The following is a 19,941-nucleotide window of genomic DNA, read 5'->3' on the forward strand; positions in this document are numbered from 1 at the left end:
CTATAAACACTCAAACCATCTCCTAGCAACCACTTCAACTACTTCCTCTAAGACAGTGGTTCTCAACCCGGGGTCGCAATCACATAATAAATACTGCAATTCATGACGGTACCAAAATTACAGTTATGAAATAATTTTGTGGGTGGGGGGGTCACCACAACATGAGGAACTGTATCAAAGGGTTGCAGCATTAGGAAGGCTAAGAACCACTGCTCTAGGAAGACAGCACCCCCTAAAGTTTCCCTAGCCTCTCCAAAGAGTGCCACTAAATACTCTAGTATATGGGCGTGTTGTGTACGTTTATAATGCAAATCATCACAGAAGGCCAGGCAGGCATGGTGACTCAGGCTTTTATCCTAGCATTTGGGAAGCATAAGGCAGGCAGATTGCTGTGAGTTTTAGGACGGTTTTAGCCTGGTATACATTGTGAGTTCAAGGACAGCCAGGGTTACATTGTTAGATCTTGTCTAGACAAAAATAAAGAGAACAAAAAGACAAGTCCTGTAAACTTTTAAGAAAAGGAATAAATGATAAGGCAATAATAAAGAAAAGTAAACTAAGGAAGAAAGCAAAAAAAAAAAAAAACCAAACAACAAAACAAAACAAAAACCAAAATAGAACCAAACACTGAAACAAATGGAAAAGAGTCAATTGGATGATGAATTTAAAGCTGATCACTGAATATTTATACTATGTGTGTTATGATTAGGATATGAATAGGCTCATGCTTGGCCCTTGCATGGTGGTTCTATTTTGGGAGGTTCTGAAAACTTGGGTGGTGGGACCCAGCCAGAGGAAGTGGGTCACTGGAGATGCGTGAGTTGTTGGCTGGTAATACACCATCCCTGTCTCCTTCTGTCTTGTCCTCTGCTTCCTGATGATCACTGTGAAGCGAACAGCTCCCTCTGCCACATATTACTGTCTCTGTAGTGTTCCCCCCAAGTGCGTGATACCAAGTGACAGACCCAAATCAACCCAACCTCCCTTATGTTGCTTCTATCTGGTATTTTGGTCACAGCTCCAAGTTGATGTAAGGTATAAAGGATCTAAGCACATAATCGGAAGCCAGAGATTGGCATATTGGGTGTCTTAATTACTTTTCCTATTGCCACAAAGAGACACCATGACCAAGGCAATTTAAAGGAGAAAACATTTAATTGGGGGCTTGTTTACAGTTTCAGAGAGTGAGTCCACGTCTGCCATTCATGGTGCAGAGCATGGCAGGCAGGATGGCAGGACACTGGATCAGCCACTGAGAGCTTGCATCTGATCCACAAGCTGGAGGTCGAGAGAGGGAAAGAGGAAGGGAGAGAAGGAGGGAGAGAGGGAGGGAGGGAGCGACAGACAGAGAGATAGAGACTGGGGGCTTGCTTGGTGTGAACTTTTAAAACATCAAAGCCCACCCCAGGGGCACACTTTCAACAAGACCCCACTTTTTTTTTTTTTTTTGGTTTTTCAAGACAGGGTTTCTCTGTGGTTTTGGAGCCTGTCCTGGAACTAGCTCTGTAGACCAGGCTGGTCTCGAACTGACAGAGATCCGCCTGCCTCTGCCTCCCAAGTGCTGGGATTAAAGGCGTGCACCACCACCGCCCGGCTCTAGACCCCACTTTCTAATCCTTCCCCAAACAGTCTCATCATCCAGGGCCCTAGCATTCAAACATGAGCGTAGGGCGGCCATCCTCATCCAAACCACTACACTGAGTAAAAAAAGATCAAGAGTTGAAGCCCACTCTGCAGCGCAAGGTGGGTAGATGAAGCTGAATTAAGGTGCTAAGGTCCGTTTAGTCTCAGATTCTACACCCTTAAGCAATGGTTCTTTTAAGAAAGGATTATTTATTGAGCTTTGGTACAGGATCAGGGGCTGTGCCAACATGAAAGCATTCTAGAAACACCTCTTCCCAGATAAATACCTAATACCTAAGTGAGTCTAAATTTTGCTCATTCTCTTCCTTATAAATGACTTCTGAGAAAAGAATGAGGGACCTGGTCCATCCAAGAATCTGCCATTCAGAAGAAGGCCCTGACGACTGTGGGAGGTTGTGGTAGTTTGAATGAGAATGTCCGCCTTTGGCTCAGATGTCTGAACATTCACTTCCTAGTTGGTAGCACTGTTTTGGGAGAGGTTTAGGAGGTGTGGTCATGCCGGAGGAAGTATGTCACTGGGGACGGGCTTTTGAGAGTAAAAATGCTTTGCTTACTTCCAATTTTCCCTCTTTGCTTCATGCTTGTGGTTTAATATGTGAGTTCTCACCTTCCTAGCTAACGACCTTCAGTATCAATCACACTTCCACTCCCCCTTCCCTGTGTACAGAATCATGGATGTAAGTCTTTTTAAATTGACACCAGACATAGGGGATGGTTTTACTTGACTGTGATCTCTACATACACGGCCTTGTACTACAAACATACTACTCCAGTTTGCTTTCTTTCTTTGACAGTAGGAATGTTTTTTTTTTTTTTTAAAATAATCAATGTTGTGCTCATTTTACTGTGGCATTAGAGAAAAAAAACATAACACCCAAGACCATGGGTTCATGATTATTATCACTAAGATTACATGAATTGATTGAAACAAAAATATCAAGGAAATATTAATACAGATGGCAATACAGCTCTCTCCCTCTGAAATTTCCTAGTGAAGTTGTAATATGAATGGTTGAAATTCAAGATATACTATTTTAAAAACAGCTATGCCTAAAATTGTGCTGTGTTTGGAACAGATTCATACCAGTCCCTGAGTTCTCTGTCATAGCTCTCTCTTGGCACAAGGAGAAGGGGCTGGAACCCTGCTCTCTGCCAGCTTGCTCCAGGCCACTTCCAGTCAGCCAACTTGGTGGCTTCTTGCCTCCCTGGCCTCTGGTTCCTGTTGAGCCTGCTTTCCTAGGTCTGGCTCCTCTCCCAAAATTCCCACGCAGCCTGGATTTGTCCTAGCAACTTGGATAAATCTGTCCAGTAGTCCCTGCTCTCACCTCTGCTTATCCTTGGGAAGTAGACTGCATTCCTGGCCCATTCATTCTGATTCTTTGTTATCAATGCTGTTTGAGGCACACCTCTCACTCTGACGCTGGTCCTAGGGAGGGGATGAGACTTATAGAGCTGCACCAGATAGTCTCCATCAGGACTTCAGTACACTTCTAAAATCACAAAGAATAACGCATTATTGTTCTTTTACATTATTGAGCTTTGGATGTTTTTTTACGCAGCAACAGCTGATTGATGCAGGAACACAAAGCAGCACCCAGATCCCACCCTATATCTTACCTAGACCTAGAATGGAATTATTACACAAATGGAATCAATTATGTCTGAATTTTTACAAGCATGCTCATTATTGGGTCAATAATATTACCCTGCCTAGCACTGCGGAGAAGAGGTGGGGCAAATGGATTTGAGGGAGCATTCTACAGCTCTTATCCACAAACTACACAATCTCTCTCCTACTTCACAGAGCTGGGGGGTGAAGGAGACAGGATGAGATTTGGGGATGTCTCCCACCCTAGGGACAGTGGGCAATGCCAGGTCACACTTGCCCACTAATGCCAAAGTGTTGGAATTTTCATATTTCTGGAATTCTAGGGTCCTCTTGTATGTCACAGATGGTAGAGCTTTTCACATTCTTTCCCTCTGCCCTGACTGCCAGCTCCTCGGAACTCTTCTTTCCAGCTCACATAACTTTTCTTTCAGGAAGTCATGGTCTGGAGAGGGCTCCAGCTTGTGCCTTGGTGAGCGGACACTCAACCCTGCTAGTACTGTATGAGCTGTGAGGGTTTTAACTTTAGTCATGATATAAGATTCTCCAGGAAGAAAATGGGACCGATGGGTCTTACATAGTCACATGGAAATGGATACAGGACCAGGATATACAATGGGAATTGGCTCAGGCAGTTAAGGTCATGGTTTGTATTAGAAATGTCTTCCACAGGCTCATGGTTTCATAGCGTGGTCCCTAGTTGGGAGTTGTATTTTGAAGGCCCTGGAGTTTGTAGGAGGTGGAGCCTAGCTGGTAGAAGCATATGATACCCACTCCCAGCCCTGGCTGCAGCTTCAGGTTCTTTCTCTAGCAGGATGGAGTAGCCACTTGCTTCCACCACCGTGGATTGTCTCTCCGTAGGTGTAGCTCTCATAATGACGGACTGAGAGACCCTGGAAACCAGAAGGTCAAATCAGCCCTTTCTTCCTAAGGCTGCAAAGTAACTTATAAAATTATGAATGGAGGCTGAACAGTCTCCAAATGGGCCACTTCAGGCCTGAGAATCAGGAAGGCAGTTCAGCGTGAGTCAGGATCTCCGCTGTCCAAGGGGCAAGAGAAGGCACTGCCTGTTAGACTAGAGTGTAAAGTGATCCTTCTTCTACCTGGGAACGAGGATCAAAGATGCACTGTGTCAACTAGGCTAACTTTGGGATCCTCTTTTTTTTTAAAATATTTTTTGGGGTGCTAGGAGCTGAATTTGGGTCCTCTGGAAAAGTATTATGTAGCACAAATCATAAAAACCCAGAGGCAGATATTGGAGTTCAACCTGAAAACCAGAAAAGCAATGCGGCCAAGCTACTAGAGAAGTCTTACCTCTACCAAGACTGGGTGACTGCAGACTAAGCAGACGAAGTCTCTCTCTCCTTCCATTTTATAACCATTCCTTCTAGTGCTGGGATTAAAGGTGTGTGTCCCCATTGCCTGACCTGTAGTGGCTTTAGCTTTGCCTTCGGTCTTCAGGCAAGATTTATTTTTCAAAATACAAATAATAAACCACTTCAGTACTACTCACTCTTAGCCACTGAGCCTTCTCTTCCACCCTGCTTTAGTTTTTATTATGTGTGTGTGTATGATGTGTCTGTCTGTGTTCTGTGTGTGTGTGTGTGTGGGGGGGGTTACGTGCATGTGAGTGCAGGCGCCCATGGAGGCCCTTTGGGTTCTTGACCCCTAGAGCTGGAGGATCTGAAGCTGAAATCCAGTCCCCTGAAAGGGCAGCAAGTGCTCTGAACCTCAGAGACATCTCTCTAGCCTCCAGGGATCCTCGTTTCCAAGCGAAGGTTTCAGGAAGTTTCCAGAGAGGTTTAATGTGAGATCTGTGCTAAGTGTGGTTGGCACCATCCTGTGGATTGGGCTTCTAGACTGAATGAAAAGGAGAAAATGCGAAGCCAGTCGAGAGGCAGAATTCCTTTTGTCTCTTTCCTGGCCTGTGGAAATGGGATGACCCCGACCCGAGCTCCTGACACTATGAACTCTGTCACGCCTTCCCCACCAAGAAGAGCTGCCTAAAACACACATGGCTACTTGCCTTCTCCTTCTGCTGCTTCTGGGCCAATGGATTCCTCAGGGAAGTGTTGAGAGGTCGAGGGGGAACTCGCTTAGAAGCATCCAGAAAGAAAGTTGCATTTGTGTAGTGTGACTCCCTGTTTAGAGCCAACCACTTTGAATCCCGATGCATTGCCTTTAGGCTGGAGCTAGGGCTGGGTCAGTCAGCTGTAGGACAATCTCTGTGTGATTTGGGGATGACCCCATCCAAGAGGGGTGGAGGGTGGACAGCAACCCACGGCCATTTCAGGGCAGTTAGGAACCAGGGATACCAGATTTAGTTCTTACTTTTGGGTCGCTTTGACTGATACGATAAGAACGAGCTAAGGGAGGGAACATTTGTTTTGGCTCACCATATAAGTGGTATTGGTAAGCCGTCATGTGCCGTTTGCACTCATTGAGAGCTGACTCTGAAAGCAAGACAGACCCCCTCCCTCCTTTTCTCAGATTCAACCAGGTTTATCTCAATTGTCTTAGGAGACACTTTCCTGGGGCAGCTGGCCTCATGCTTCTGGGACAGGGAGGAAGGATACCACACAGCTAAACTGCATCCATGAGATAACAGATCAAGGGTGATCCATTTCTAACTGTTATTACTGTCATTTCTCCTGTGATTGAAAATGCCTGCGGGAGCGTGGGGGGCGGTGAGAAGTGGGGAGCTTGACAGTGGCGAGAACCCTCTGCTCTAACTGCACATATCCCAGCTGAACTCCAGTCTGACTAGTCTGACAGACTCAGCAGGGCTTCCCCAGCCTTTCTGGGAGATATTATGTATCTGCTGTTTGCTACTTCTTTTATTTTTGCTTGCTTTCCCCGTCTGGCTCCTCTAATTAGTTCTGCGGGGTGTTTTAAGGGCCTGATTTGGTATTTTGTAATCTATCTGCCTCTTGCTATTTGTTCTTGTGCTTTTGCTTGATACATGCTTAATAAACTCACTCAAAAAACTAAAGCTATCAGTGATCATTTTCTGTATGGAATGCTGTTTCAGAGGGTTCAGTCCGTTATGTTAGAGAGGCATGGTCTGTCTGTCTCTGTTTACTCCGCAGCTAAACAAGAAACAGAGTAGGAGAAGTGCCCAGAGATGGGATACCCACAAAGACTCACCCCCATTGATCCACTTCCTCCACTTAGGTCCGACATCCTAAATTTTCAACAGTCTTGCAGTTGGGGATCAAGTACTGAAACATATACGTGGGGTCGGTTCATATTCAGAGTAGAGCACCAGAGCAGCCGCTCCTGAGGTCGCTGAGGCTGAGGGATGCTGCTGATGGCAAGAGGGCAAGAAGAGTGTTTGGATCCTGACTGTTTCAGAAGTGGCTGCGTCTCAGGGAGGGAGGAATTCCAGTTTGCCACCTTCCCCAAGTGGTCCCTGCCTTTCTTTCTTTGCTGCAAATGAAGTAAAGGTGGATGTGGACTTGGGAGCTGGGACAGAAATGGGGGGTAGGGCAAACGGACCCATAGTGAGTCTGAATTCTACAGGTGCCTACCGGTCTGTCTATTTCTATACAACAACACTAAATGAACAGTAGTGTCCTATAGTCAGGACTTGGGGTAGACTTAAGACACTTTGGCCGGTTCTACTTAGTGAGGTCGACTGGAGGACTACCATCAACAGAGGCCACACTGGAGGACAAAGAGGATCTAAGAGACTTACTTTTTTTTCAGACGAGGTTCCACTGTATAGCTCTGGCTGGCCTGGAACTTGTTATGTGGCAGACTGGCTTCAAATATACAGAGATCCACCTGCCTCTGCCTTCTGAGTGCTGGGGATTAAAGGCGTGCACCATCACCCCCAGTCCACGAGTTTTAAAATAGTAAGTGGAACAGGGAAGGGTATTTATTTAGCTCAGTTGGTAGAGTGCTTGTCTAGCAAGCCCCAAGTCTTGGGTTTGGCCCCCACAGCTAACCAAAACAAAACCAGGACCGTAAAATACGTGGGACAGAGCAGCAGCTACCTTTGAAAAATGTGTTAAATGGTGCATTCGTAGTAACATAGTAATATTAATATAGCAGCTTAATATATATAAGGAAACATTGTAATGTGTGCGGTAATTAATACATACGCAAAATACAGTTGCATATTATGCATTTTAGCTCATTAAAACACATTAGCTCATTAAAAAAGCATGGGAAAGAGTTGAATTCGATAAAATTAAATGAGTTTATGAAACAGCCTCAGTGCACGAATTAAGTTCCTACCACCACAGGCTGCACTGAGTGAGCAGGGACTGGCGCCCTCAGAGCCGAGCGCGCTTCGAGAGCCGCTCAGCCTCCGCCCCGCCCCTCGGCCCGCCCCACCATAGCCCCGCCCACCAGGGGCGGGGCCTGAGGGATTCCCGGCGTGCTGCGCGGGCGGGGCGAGGGGCGGAGCGTGCGCGGAGGCGCGGAGGAGGCGCGGCTGCTGCGGGACGCTTGGCCGGGCCCCTACTGCGGGAGAAGAGCGTGGCGCTCTTGGTGTAGGGCCTGCTGCTCCGAGGCGGCGGCGGCGGCAGCGGCGGCGGCATGCGCGTGTGAGATGAGGCCTCGGGTAGCCCGGACGCGAGCAGCGGCCCCCGGGGCAGCGGCGAAAGCGAGCGCGGCCTCTTCAGAGCGCGGCGCACGGTGCATGAGGGCGAGCGCGCGGGCCCTGGGCAGCCGCCGGCCACGCCGCCTCTATAAACACTTGTTTAGGACTTGTTCGCCTCGTTGAGGCCGCTGCGCCGGGCATGGAACCCCCGCCCGAGCCGGAGCCAGAGCCCCAGTCCCTTTCCGAGGCCTCGGCCGCCGCGCCGCTGCGCGCCCCAGAGGTGGCGCGGCTCCGCGAGGAGCAGGAAAAGGTAACAGGCCGCGCTAGGTTTCCGTCCTGGCCGGCTTCCGCCTACGGCCGCGACGGAGGCAACCTCTAAGGCGGCCACGCGGGAGCTGCGCAGCCTCGGGCCAGCGGGGAGCCGGGGGCGGGGGGGGGGGGGAGAGAAACTTTTGTCACGTGCATTTGTTGTCTTTTGTCTGGAGTCCTTTGACCTTCACCAGGAGGGGTGCGTGGGGATTACCGAGGATCCAGGGGGATGAGGCAGTCTGTTGACCCTTGAACTGAGAGCAAGTATTGAAGCTAAATGCGGCTCGAGAGCCTGGGAACTTCCATTTTTTAGTGGGGGGATTGCACTGTAAACAGAAGTGGTCACTCCTTTTACCTCTTAGCTCTATGGCTTGAATGTTGCTAAAACACACACACACACACACACACACACACACACACACACACACAAACGCGTGCGCGCACGCATGGACACACGATTCTCATTTGAGCGTCCAAGTTTGACTACGTTGGTGATGATGCACTTCCTGTGCATTTCCAGCTTTGGGGTTTAGTAGTTGAAAAGAGAGAGGCCTTTCTGTTAAATTTTAACTTCAAGCATATAATAACGAGGCTTCCCAGAGGAGAGGAACATGCTTTCCACCTCCGATGGGATTCTTGTGTAAGGAAGTGGGCTCGAGTGAAGAACTACGACTTAATTGGTCAGTATGAAAATGTCCTGTGGGCCCGGCGGTGGCGGTGCACACCTTTAATCCCAGCACTTGGGAGGCAGAGGCAGGCGGATCTCTGAGTTCAAGGTCAGCCTGGTCTACAAGAGTCAGTTACAGGACAGGCTCCAAAGCCACAGAGAAACCCTGTCTCGAAAAAAAGCCAAAAACCAAAACCAAAACAAAAAAGTCCTGTGGGTACAGTAGTTTTTCAAATTGATTCCCTCTCTTGAAGAGCCTTGAAGTTCTTTGAAAAGCGACATTTAATTTGCTTAAAACGTCCCATGTCATATTAAGAGGTACCATGTATTATTAAGGTTTAGGAAGTTGCATCAGAACCATCAAAATTTGAGAAGCTCCATTTTTTTTATATTTAAATATTTTTATTTTAAACTTTATTCATGTTACTTATTTGTAATTTATTCCTTGAGAATTTCGTACATGTATATACAATCAATTTCCTGCCTCCAATTTACATTCCCTGCAACACACCCCTCTTCCAGAACTCATGCCTTTTTTTGTTGTTGTTGTTTTTAATTTTTTTTAATAACGCAGTCCAGCCAGTGCTTCTCATATGTGCATGGGTAGGACCAGCCACTGGAGCATGGGCAACACACTAGCTGCGTCAGTCAGTAGCTCTTCAGTTAGGGGTGGGGCCTCGTGAGCTCCCCCGTCTAAGCTTGAAGTTTTCCTGTGAAGCCCAAACTGTTCTTAATGAATAGACCTATGTAAATGTCTATAAAATGTGATTACGATATACTGAGGTTAACTACACGAAGGATTTCATATATCTCAAGAAATCCCTCTTGGCTTGGAAACCACCTGTTAAATTGTAGGAGTTTTCCTACTTTGTTGACTTCCTTTTTTTTTTTGTTTTGTTTTGTTTTACATTCGACGTTTCATTTTTTCCCAGATATATAATGCAGCTGTTGTTAGGTTTTAAACTTGTTCTTTAAGGTGGGAGTTTAAAAGTTAGTCTGGTTTAATGCAATTTAAGTTACAAGACAGACAAACATTTACTTGCTTATTTATTTATGGTTCTAGGTGAGGTAGGTTCCCCCCTTTTTTTTGTTCCTGTTTGTTTGTGTTTTGTTTTTCAAGACAGGGTTTCTCTGTAGTTTTGGAACCTGTTCTGGAGCTCAGTCTGTAGACCAGGCTGGCCTCAAACTCACGGAGATCCACCTGTTTCTGCCTCCCGAGTACAAGGCGTGGGCCACCACTGCCTGGCTCAGCCCACGTTTTAATTTTTGAAACAAGGGCTCTTTAAGTTGCCCAGGCTTGCATTCCTCCTGTAGCCCAGTCTGGACTTAAAGCCTCCCAAGTAGGTGGAGTTATATACTGTGACATCAGATCCCATTTCATCTTAATTTTTTAAAAAGAAAAATAAAAAAAAGAAAACATTTAAAAAAGGAAAAAAATAGATGGAAAGAAGAAAAAAAGAAAAAAAATTCCTAAATAAAGTCTTGTTATTTTGACAAAACAATTTACCTTTCTTGTGAAAATGTGAAATGGACCAGGGTAGATGGTGTTAGCACTGCCTTTAGTCCACGTGGAAAACCCTTCTACCCTCATAGTGTAAAGTGTCAGTAATGCTGATCAATATGTTTCCTCTTGTGTGTCATTTTTAAAAAGTAGATTCTGCTTTTTATTCTGATGATAGTGTGAAGTGAAATACAAAGGGTACTTTTGGGGTGCTCTGAACAGCTTGCTCCTGTGGTATCATATTGAGAGTACCTGTGGCTATAAAATCCAGTGAGAGACTGGATATTTTCAGTGAACATGGACCCCAGTACCATTGTCATTCCTGTCTTGTGTTAATATTAATTTAACATATGAAATAAATGTGCATATCTGTTTTGGTTATGTGAAATGCCTCCTAGTGCATAATAAAGCCCTTCAGTATTTACTTAACAACTGTTTGCTTATTAGAAAAATCTGCATGGGTGGACAAGAGATTTCCAAGGCCTTAACAAAATATGCTGGGTAGATAGCTTTTTTTTTTTTAAGATTTATTTATTATGTATACAACATTCTGCCTCGATGTATGCCTGCACGCCAGGGGAGGGCGCCAGGGAGGGTTGTGAGCCACCATGTGGTTGCTGGGACTTGAACTCAGGACCTCTGGAAGAGCAGCCAGTGCTCTTAACCTCTGAGCCATCTCTCCAGCCCTAGATAGCTGTGTTTTAATTGGAGTTTAGCACAGCTAGACTTTGCTTTGCTTTATAAATTGTGAATTATTAGTTTTGTGAGGGACTTTGTTTAGGTTTTAAAGCCAGTTCAGTTTTAACAGTTCTGCTGTTTCAGGTGAAAGTAGAAACATGTGCCATTCTGAATGTAAAGGGAAAAATGTCATAGCTTCGTATGAGTGGACATCTAGTGTCCTTTATATCAGTCAGATGTACTTAAGCTCTTAGCCTTTCCCTGGGTGGGTTCCATGAGAGGGAATTAAACTTTCAACAAAATGGCTTTTCTTGCTTTGATGGTGGCATCTACTTCGCTGGCCTTTAGTTGCAGAAAGTTACCTGATTTCCTTACATAAAGGCTTAGGGAGCAGTTCTCTGAACCTAGCTTGAGAAGGGCTGTAGATAATGCTTTTCATTGCCCTTCTTTCTTTGGAATCCCACTAAGTGGACCAGGTTTTGTCCTTTTCTCCTGGTTGGTCCTGGTTGATACTGGGGCACGGAATCAAAGAATGAAAAGTTGGCAGCTTGAAGAAAAGGCTAACAGCATGAATGAGCCCCATCCCCAGGGAGTGACAGCGTCTGAGAAAAGGGACAGGCTCAGGGTTAAGTATATTAATAATCTTCATGTATGGAATCAGTGGTGAGAACAGTCAGCCCCTCACCCCCCTCTTTAAATAACTTGTGTTCTTTTCTTTTTCTTTTACGATAATGTCTCATGAGCCATTCTGGCTTTGAACTGGGATGGTCATGATCTCCTTTCTGATCCTGCTGCCCCAGCCTCCCCAAGTAGGTGTCACTGGGGCTTTTATTCCTTCTGTCTTAGCCTCTAGGGGCTGGGACTAAGGGTATATGCAACCAGTAGTCTTTATTTTTTAAGTTGAACTGTTAGGTTGGCATTCAAAGTCATGATGGGTTTTATTATTGCCTCTTTATCTTTCATTCTCCTCCATCCATTATTGAGCTGGCAAAAAGGCATTTAAGAAGAGTTTCTCTGCTTTTGTTTAGAATGGAAGAAACCTGGACGTTGTCTGTTGGAGTGGTGGTTAAATAATCGTGCATATGTTGGACAGGCATGCAAACTGCAGAGCAGTGGGTATGATGTGGGTCCTGTTGGCTCAGGCATTTATATAAATATTCACTGTATATAAAAATTGCCACAAAGGATAATGGTAGCATTTTCCCACAAAAGTTTGTAAAGTTAGAAGATTTCAGTTTTTTAATAAAGGTGTGGAAATTTAATTTTTGTGCATACATGTTTATTATAATAGCTTTAATTACTAACCAGTTTCTAAGATTTAAAAATAAGTATTGGCTGGGTTTTGAATACTAGTTACATAGGTTTATTTCTTAGTATTCATTTAATGTTTTGAAAACATTTCCCAATCACTCGGTTTTTATTTTTCCTTTTCTCCTTGAAGATACTGTTTGACATTTCTGACAAAAGATAAAAGAAGAGAGAAGCTCAGATTATCTTTTGTTTTGTTGTATTTTATTTTGTTTTTTGTTTATGTAACCCTGATCAGCTTTGAACTTGTTGCAGTTCTCCTGCCTCAGCCTCCCCAGTGCATCATGTAGATCAGTCTGGTGAGCCATGTGTATAAAAGATTTGATAGAAAGGTGTCTGCCACACAGAGCTTATGCAGACTGGATTCCCCTCCTTTCCAGTGTGGTGAAGTGTTTCTGGTTCTTTTTTATTTTATTTTATTTTTATTTTTTTTTTTTTTGTGTTTCTGGTTCTTATACCCTCCCGCCTTCCCTAACATGGAAGTGGCAGTGATAAAGTATTGCAGGCTACTCTGCACAGGTTTCTTGAATGAAAGTCTTGCCAAATCTGCTTCTTTGGAATTAGCATTATGTTGAAATTTTGGTTTCTTGGTGAAGGCCATATTTCTGGGATAGCTGTTTCATATTTCTAGATAACATGTTTTACTAGTAAAGATACTGAGATTTTATTATCTAAAAGAACTGGGGTGCAATGTGTTTCCATAGGCTCATTTTCAGGACAGCAGTAAGTAAGGCTGGGAAGATCAGTAGGGTAAGTTCTTTACCACTGAGGGCATGAGGTAATTATTGCTTGGAGTTTTGAACGGGCGAATACTCTCCTTATACTAGAATCTTGGAGAATTAAAAGCAGTGGAAGTGAATATTTTAATCTTTTCTTAAAGCTTAACATCTAATTTAGCTTAATGGAAGATTTTCATTTTTGTGTTGGTTTCCTGTTGATTTAAGGAACTCTGTCAACTGGGTGGACACCAGTAATTGGAATCCAAGTCACAGGATTCAGTCACCTAACACTACCAACGAGGTGTGCTGAGTTCACAGTTTCAAATGAAGATGTCACTCTAGTGAAGACATGCGTAGAAGGCACGTTTACTTGTCTGATGGTAGTGATTGATGAGGATAAGCAGAAAAGTTCAGGGAGGCAAGGACTGGTGGGGAATGCCCCTTATATGAGTAACGTGTCAGGGTGTAGTGCAGTTTCATAGATGAGAAGCCCCAGTATGTGGGCGTGAGTCTGTGTGGAAGACATTTTGGAGACAGTTTTATGCAGATGGTAGTGAGTCAGGCTGAGAGCACTGTCAGGTCTCTTCACTAAGGGTTTTGAGTTTTATTTTTGCAAGAGGAGAAGCGACTGAAATGTGATCTTTGTTTAAGTATCCTTTTGTCATACATGTGAGAAGAGTGGGAGGGCCAAGCTCACATTTCAGGGAGTCTGTTCTGTCTGTGCCAGGCGTGGTGCTGGCTGGTTATGCAGTTCATGTTGGAATCTCTGTGAGCTCTCTCTGTTTTCTAGTAGGATAATTTAGGCAGTTTGTACTTTTTGCCTAGACTTCTCTCATGGGGTATGTATGTCTTTGGTGCCTGCCAGCTGTGGTACACGGCCCAGCTTCTCTACATTTTAATTACTTAGGTGTTGTCCTTCTCTTTCATAATTGCTTCTCATTCCAGTGATTAGTGAGGTTGATTATCTTTTCAAGTGTTTTTGAGCGGTTTTGACTTTAAACTTCTTCCAAGGAAAATAGCCAGTGGTTGCCTTTTCACTTTCTGTGGATTTTTGTCTTATTCTAGTTGATTCATAGTAACTGTTCATACATTTTTAAATTATTTTTTTGTTTAATTTGCATACTGACCACAGTTTCCCCTCCCCTGTTCATATGTTTTTGATATGAGTACATTTTCAGTTATGGATTATAAATTTCTTGCTGATCTGAGTCTTGAGTTAACATTTTATAATCTTGTCCTTTGATGACTACAATTCTTGATTTTATGTCCTTTGTAAATTAACCTCTGTTTGCTTGAGAACCCAAGGCTGTGCTCATGTAGGCAAGCTCTCTACTGCCGAGCTACATCTTAGCTCTGTTTGTTCTGGGCATATCCTCGTCACACCAACTTGCATGTTGAGAGCAGATATCTGTTCACTATTGATTCACACTTAGGGGATTGAGACGGCTTACTTCTTCACCTGGGATGGTTGTGTTTTCACTTCTTGTCATCTTGGTTATGACAGGTGATGGGTGTGATTTCTCAAGTCTGTTCTGATGGCTTTTCTCTTGTAGCCAGAATTCTTCTGCTGTAATCATTATGGCTTCCTAAGTTATCCCTCCCAAAATTATTTATTATTACTCTGTATGTGTTCACATATGTATGCTTTGATGTGTATGTGAGGTCAACACCATTGTGGAGTTTGTTCTCTCCGTCTACCTATTTGTAGGTTCTAGGATGGAACCCAGGTGGTCATGCTTTCCTGGCAAATGCTTTTAGCCTGCTGAGACATCTCACTGGACCTAGAAATTCTCTCAGTACCTGGCAGTGTAAATTTCGTGATAGTTATTCAGGATTGCTTTGTCTCTTCTAATCGTTACGCTTTTTTTTTTTTTTTAGCACAAGTAATAAAAACCCAGAGACAGATATTGGGGTTCAAGCTGAAGATCAGAAAAGCAAAGAGGCCAAGCCACTAGAGACAAGTGTCTATCCACCAAGGCTCAGACAAAGGGGATGATCTTGTCCTCCAAGTGACCGTGGACTGCAGTGAGCTCTTATCTCCTGCCTTACATACCCATCTACACCCAGACATATCACTCTCTCTCCACTTCCCTAGTGCTGGGATTAAAGATGTGGGATCCCAAGTGCTGGGAGCACCTTTGTGTGAGTTGTTTCTCTTTTTAAGATAGATTCAATCTTGTGTAGCCCAGGGTGGCCTTGAGTCCTGGGATCAAAGCTGTGTGCCACCACTCCCTGGCCTCTAGTGGCTTAGCTCTGCACTCTCATCTTCAGGGAAGCTTTGTTTATTAAAACACAAATAAAATATCACTATACTTTCTGATTATTTTCCTGCCTTTGGTGCTGCTAGGATCTCTAGTGTAAGACCTAATGTAGCTTATATAGTGGACCTTAGGATTAACTATCTAGAATAACCATTAAAGACTGAGGTGATGTTTTTGTGGGTATTTCTGCTTTTTGACTTTTGGTGGTGCTGGAGATGGAACCAAGTGTCTTGTGCTTGCTAGACAAGTGTTTTACTACGGAGTTACATCCCTTAGTGCTTTTTAATTTTCTATTTTGAGACAGGATTTTACTAGTTACCCCAGGTTAGTTTCAAACTTCCAATCCTGTCTGTGCCAAGTCGGTGGATTATAGACATGTACCAGTACCCCAGTTTATTCAACAGCTTTCTGAGAGCTTTAATGATTGAATACTCAGGTTTAGAAAATGCTTTTTTTCTGAGTTGAAAAACCATGAGTAACTTATTGAAAGGAGTCTGATAATTCTTACGTTGAAGTTGTTTTCTCTTTGTTTTGAGACAGGTCTTCCAGTGTAGCCCAGGCTGGCCTGCTTTTAAACCCATTTGTATCTTCAGGATTTTTGCCTAGCTTTGGTGTTAAGCTTAAAGACTTGTCAAGAAGAAGTAGCAGAATTTAGAGATCTTCATTCCAGCCATCTTAGTTTTTGTGGATAGTTTTGCCATCTAAACCACTTGTACTTCAGTGATACTGGCCTAGGACTCTTACCATTGTTTCCTAAACCCTTTGATCTCTGCGCTCAGAGGCTGTAGCCAGAAACATAGATAGCTGCTCCATGCTTCCTTCCTTCTCTAGCAATCTCTAGCTTGCTTTCTCTTAGGAGTCATGTATTCTAGGTCTGTCATGCAGTTGAGATCATCTATCTGTGCTAAGCTTTTGGCTTATTTTTCTTGACACCTCCAGGTTTGTGTTGGGTTAGAACTTAATCCCCTTGTCACAGAGTAATATTCCATTGTGCATCTGTGGGTCATTTGGTTTCCTTTAATCTGGTAGACACTCAGGTTCTTTCTGCCCTTTGGCTGTTGTGAACAGTGTTATTCTGTCTCCGTTTTCAGTTCTTTGGCATTTGTGCCTGATAATAGAGTGGTTGAATCCTGTAGTAGTGGGAGTCACTGCACTGTGTCATATCCCCTCCAGCAGTATATGAAAATGCAGTCTCTGACATCCTTGTCAACACTTCTTCCACCTTTTCAGTTATAGCTGTCTTAATAGGCTTGGAGAGGAATCTGTGCTTATATCTCCTGTTTCTCTAATGACTAAGGGTGTTGCCCAACTCTTCACATGCCTGTTGTCCATTTGTGTGTCCACTGGAGAAATTTCCATTGATATCCTTTGCCTGTATTTTAATTGATTTGTCATTTGTTGTAAGAAAAATTCTGTATATCTGGATAGTAAACTCTAGTATGTAATTTACATATTTTTCCTGATTTTTTTGTTTATATTTTTGATAGTGTCCTTTAATGCACAGAAGTTTTAAATTTTCTTTTAGGTTTTTATTTACTCTTGTATGTGTTTGTGCCGTAGCATGCGCATGGAGGTCAGAGTCCACCTTCGTGGAGTCTTTTATTTCTGTGGGTTCTGAGGCTTGAGCTTGGGTCTCCAGGTTTGTTCATCGAGCACAACTTAACATTGAGCCACCTTGAAAACCTAAAATGCAGGATTTTCTCTATAGTTTCTTTAGCTCTTCCAGAATGGACTCTTCTGAGGTGAACTTTTGTATTGTGTTGAGTTTATTAGTATTTACTTTTTAATCTCTCACTTTTGTGATATATAAAACACTACATGGTTCAAAATCACAACTATATAAGAAATTTATTTTCATCTCTATGCCCTTATAGATAACTATTTTATTTCTGATTACCTCATTGTGTTCCCTCCTTTAAACTAAACAAGTATAATTATATGCCCCTTTATCCCATCCTTCCTCCTTACACAGAAGGTAGCACAGTCTGTTTAGCTTCTTGTTTATTTTATTAAACGTAATACCTGGGATTGTTCTAGCTCCTAGAGATAGATACCTTAGCCTATTTTATAGTCGTCTAATACTCTACTGTATACGTAGTCATCATTTTCTGTTACTGAACTTTTAAATTTAATTTTCATGTTATCAGTATTTGTCGTACAAAGTTATAAAATAACAGGTTTCACTGCCATTTCCTCTTTTATATAATGTACTTTTCTCTGTCTCCTTGACTACCTTCTTGTGTGCTCCCATTCCTTTCCTCTTCCCCAATAGTCTCCATTCTGCTTTGGTGTTTTTCTCTGACCCCAATCTGTAGTTTCCATATGAAAAAAAAATCCTAAAACCCCACAAAAGCTGTGTAAAATTTGTCTGACTGGCCTGTTTTGTCTAACATGATGAATGCGTTTTCTTGCAGACAACATGATTTTTTTTTTCTTCCTTAGTGCTGAATAGCGTCTTTTTTGAGACAGGGTCTGCCTGTGTAACTAAGGATGACTTTTAAGTCTCTGATCTTCCTCTTCACTTCGAGAGTTCTTGAATTGTAGGTTTATGGCTGCATGCCTAGCTTCATGGTATCTTGGGCATTGAACTCAGGGCCTTGCATGGTGGTGCAAGCGAGCTACATCCTTACCTCAAATAGTATTTTTATGTACCGTTTTCTTCATTCAGTCATCTGTTGATGATCACACTGACTCCATGTCTTGACTGTTGTGGCTAGTGCAGCAGTAAAGGCTAAGTATGTATCTTTTATATACCAAGAAGTGGCATAGTTGGAACATGATTTTTTTTTTTTTTTTTGGTTTGTGTGTAAGTGTAATCTCAATGCTTATTCCTATAGTGGTTGCACTAATGTACATTCTCACTAACTATGCCTACCCCCCTCAGCATTTGTTTTCTCAAAATTTATTATTTATTTGTGTGTGTCTGCATGAATTTACGTGCACCACAAACATGCGGGTGGCCTTAGGGGCCAGAAGAAGCTGTTGGATCCTGTGGAACTAGAGTTATAGGCAATTGTGAGCCACTTAGCGTGGGTGCTGGGAACTGAACTGAGATCTCTGGAAGAATAGCGAGTGCTCTTACCTGCAGAGTCATCTCTACCCCTATTGATAGTATGTATAACAAGTATTTGGAAGAATTTGTTAATGGAATGGTCTGGGCCTAGTACAGTTTCTAGAGATTGGAGATTTAAAAACATGGACAAGTTTGTTTTTTAAAGGGCTATTCAGGTTTTCCATTTCTTACTGTGTAAGTTTAGGAAAGTGATTGTGTGTGTGTGTCTGTGTGTGTAATAAGGGGGACCCAATCCCAGCCGCCCAGCTAGCTTAGCCCAGATATAACCACGCAAATTGTATTAATTAAATCACTGCTTGGCCCATTATCTCTAGCTTCTTATTGGCTAACTATTACATTAATAACCCATTTCTATTAATCTGTGTATTGCCACATGGCAGTGGCTTACCGGCAAAGATTCTAACTGGCGTCTGTCTTAGGCGGATCCATGGCATTTCTCTCTGCCTCTTCCCCCAGCATTCAGTTCTGTCTTTTGCCTACCTAAGTTCTGTCCTATCAACAGGCCAAGACAGTTTCTTTATTAACCAATGAAAGCAACACATAGATTGCTGAAAGCAAAGACCTGTATTTTGAGATCTGCATTTTGTTTATAGCCATCTTAAGTTCACAAGTTCCGGACCTAGGACATTAGCCTAGTGAGACCTGCAGGGACCAGGCTTTTAGAAAACATTAGCATTTTCCTTTGTTAGTCAACAATCATAGACTCTCAGTATTTACTTATCAGCTAGGGATGTCTCTAGGCCTGAATTCCAGCAGACCTGACACATCTCCCCTCCCCCTTGCCTGTTTGCGATATAACGGCTTCTGAGGAAATATTAAATGGCGGTTTGATCAGAAATACTGTCTTGCCGTCATTTCTCGTGTCTCTTGCTCTTCCATTCCTCTCCCCTAGGTTTATTAGGGACCCCTGTTTGTATCCCGCTGGATGGGATAACAGATAGAAGGACCTCCTACACCATTTCCCCTTTTTGTGTGCGTGTGTGTATAAATATAAAACATATATTTATATAATATAATATCTCATACATATGATATTATTTCCTGTCTTTTTAAAACCAGTAGTTTGAAGTGGTCTTTAAAATTACTGTTATTTATAATTTTATTTGTCTTCCTAGGAGTTTATCAGGCAATGAAATTGTCTCAAGGATCAGCTTTAAGCTTTGTTGATTTTTCTATTTTGTAAGTATGTTTTCTCCTTCATAAATTTCTGCTTTTAATTTTTCTTTAAGGTTTTTTCCCCTTGTTTTTAAAGATCATTAATATCTACTTTTTGTTAGGTCTTTTGCATTTTGCTCTTTTCTTATTACTTTAGGTAGCTCACATATATAATCTTATTGTGGTCTAAGAACATATAATTGCAAAGTTAGAATTTGATTCTTGTTTTATGGGTGAATGTATGGTCTTTTCTTGGCAAATACTTTTTTTCTTTTGTCTTCTTTTTTTTGCAGATAGATTTAATTCCTTAGTTTTTGATTTCAGTATCTCTTCTGCTAGCTCCAGTTGGTTGAATGTTTTGTTCAAGTACTTTATGGCCATTTTTTCTGGTACTTTGGGTTATCAAGAGATGTGTATCATCAACTTCATTATGTTTATAAAGCTGTAATGTTCGCTGTGTACAGTTTAGGA

At 42.9% G+C, this 19,941-nt stretch overlaps 1 protein-coding gene across 3 annotated transcripts in view; it reads left to right on the forward strand.

Moving 5' to 3' along the window:
* The first annotated feature begins 7,648 nt into the window (after nucleotides 1-7,648).
* Nucleotides 7,649-19,941, forward strand: part of Uri1 (URI1 prefoldin like chaperone) — a 57,025-nt gene continuing 44,732 nt past the window's right edge. The window contains exon 1 of one of the 3 annotated variants that reach the window (XM_075984239.1): nucleotides 7,649-8,109. In XM_075984239.1, coding sequence (XP_075840354.1) covers nucleotides 7,999-8,109 — 111 coding nt within the window. In that variant the 5' untranslated portion in view covers nucleotides 7,649-7,998. Of the gene's footprint in view, nucleotides 8,110-19,476; nucleotides 19,495-19,941 lie in introns of those variants that run through there. The other 2 variants (XM_075984271.1, XM_075984250.1) reach the window with 2 other exon arrangements.

This window comes from Microtus pennsylvanicus, chromosome 1 (genome assembly GCF_037038515.1).
Source record: "Microtus pennsylvanicus isolate mMicPen1 chromosome 1, mMicPen1.hap1, whole genome shotgun sequence".
NCBI classification, from domain to species: domain Eukaryota; kingdom Metazoa; phylum Chordata; class Mammalia; order Rodentia; family Cricetidae; genus Microtus; species Microtus pennsylvanicus.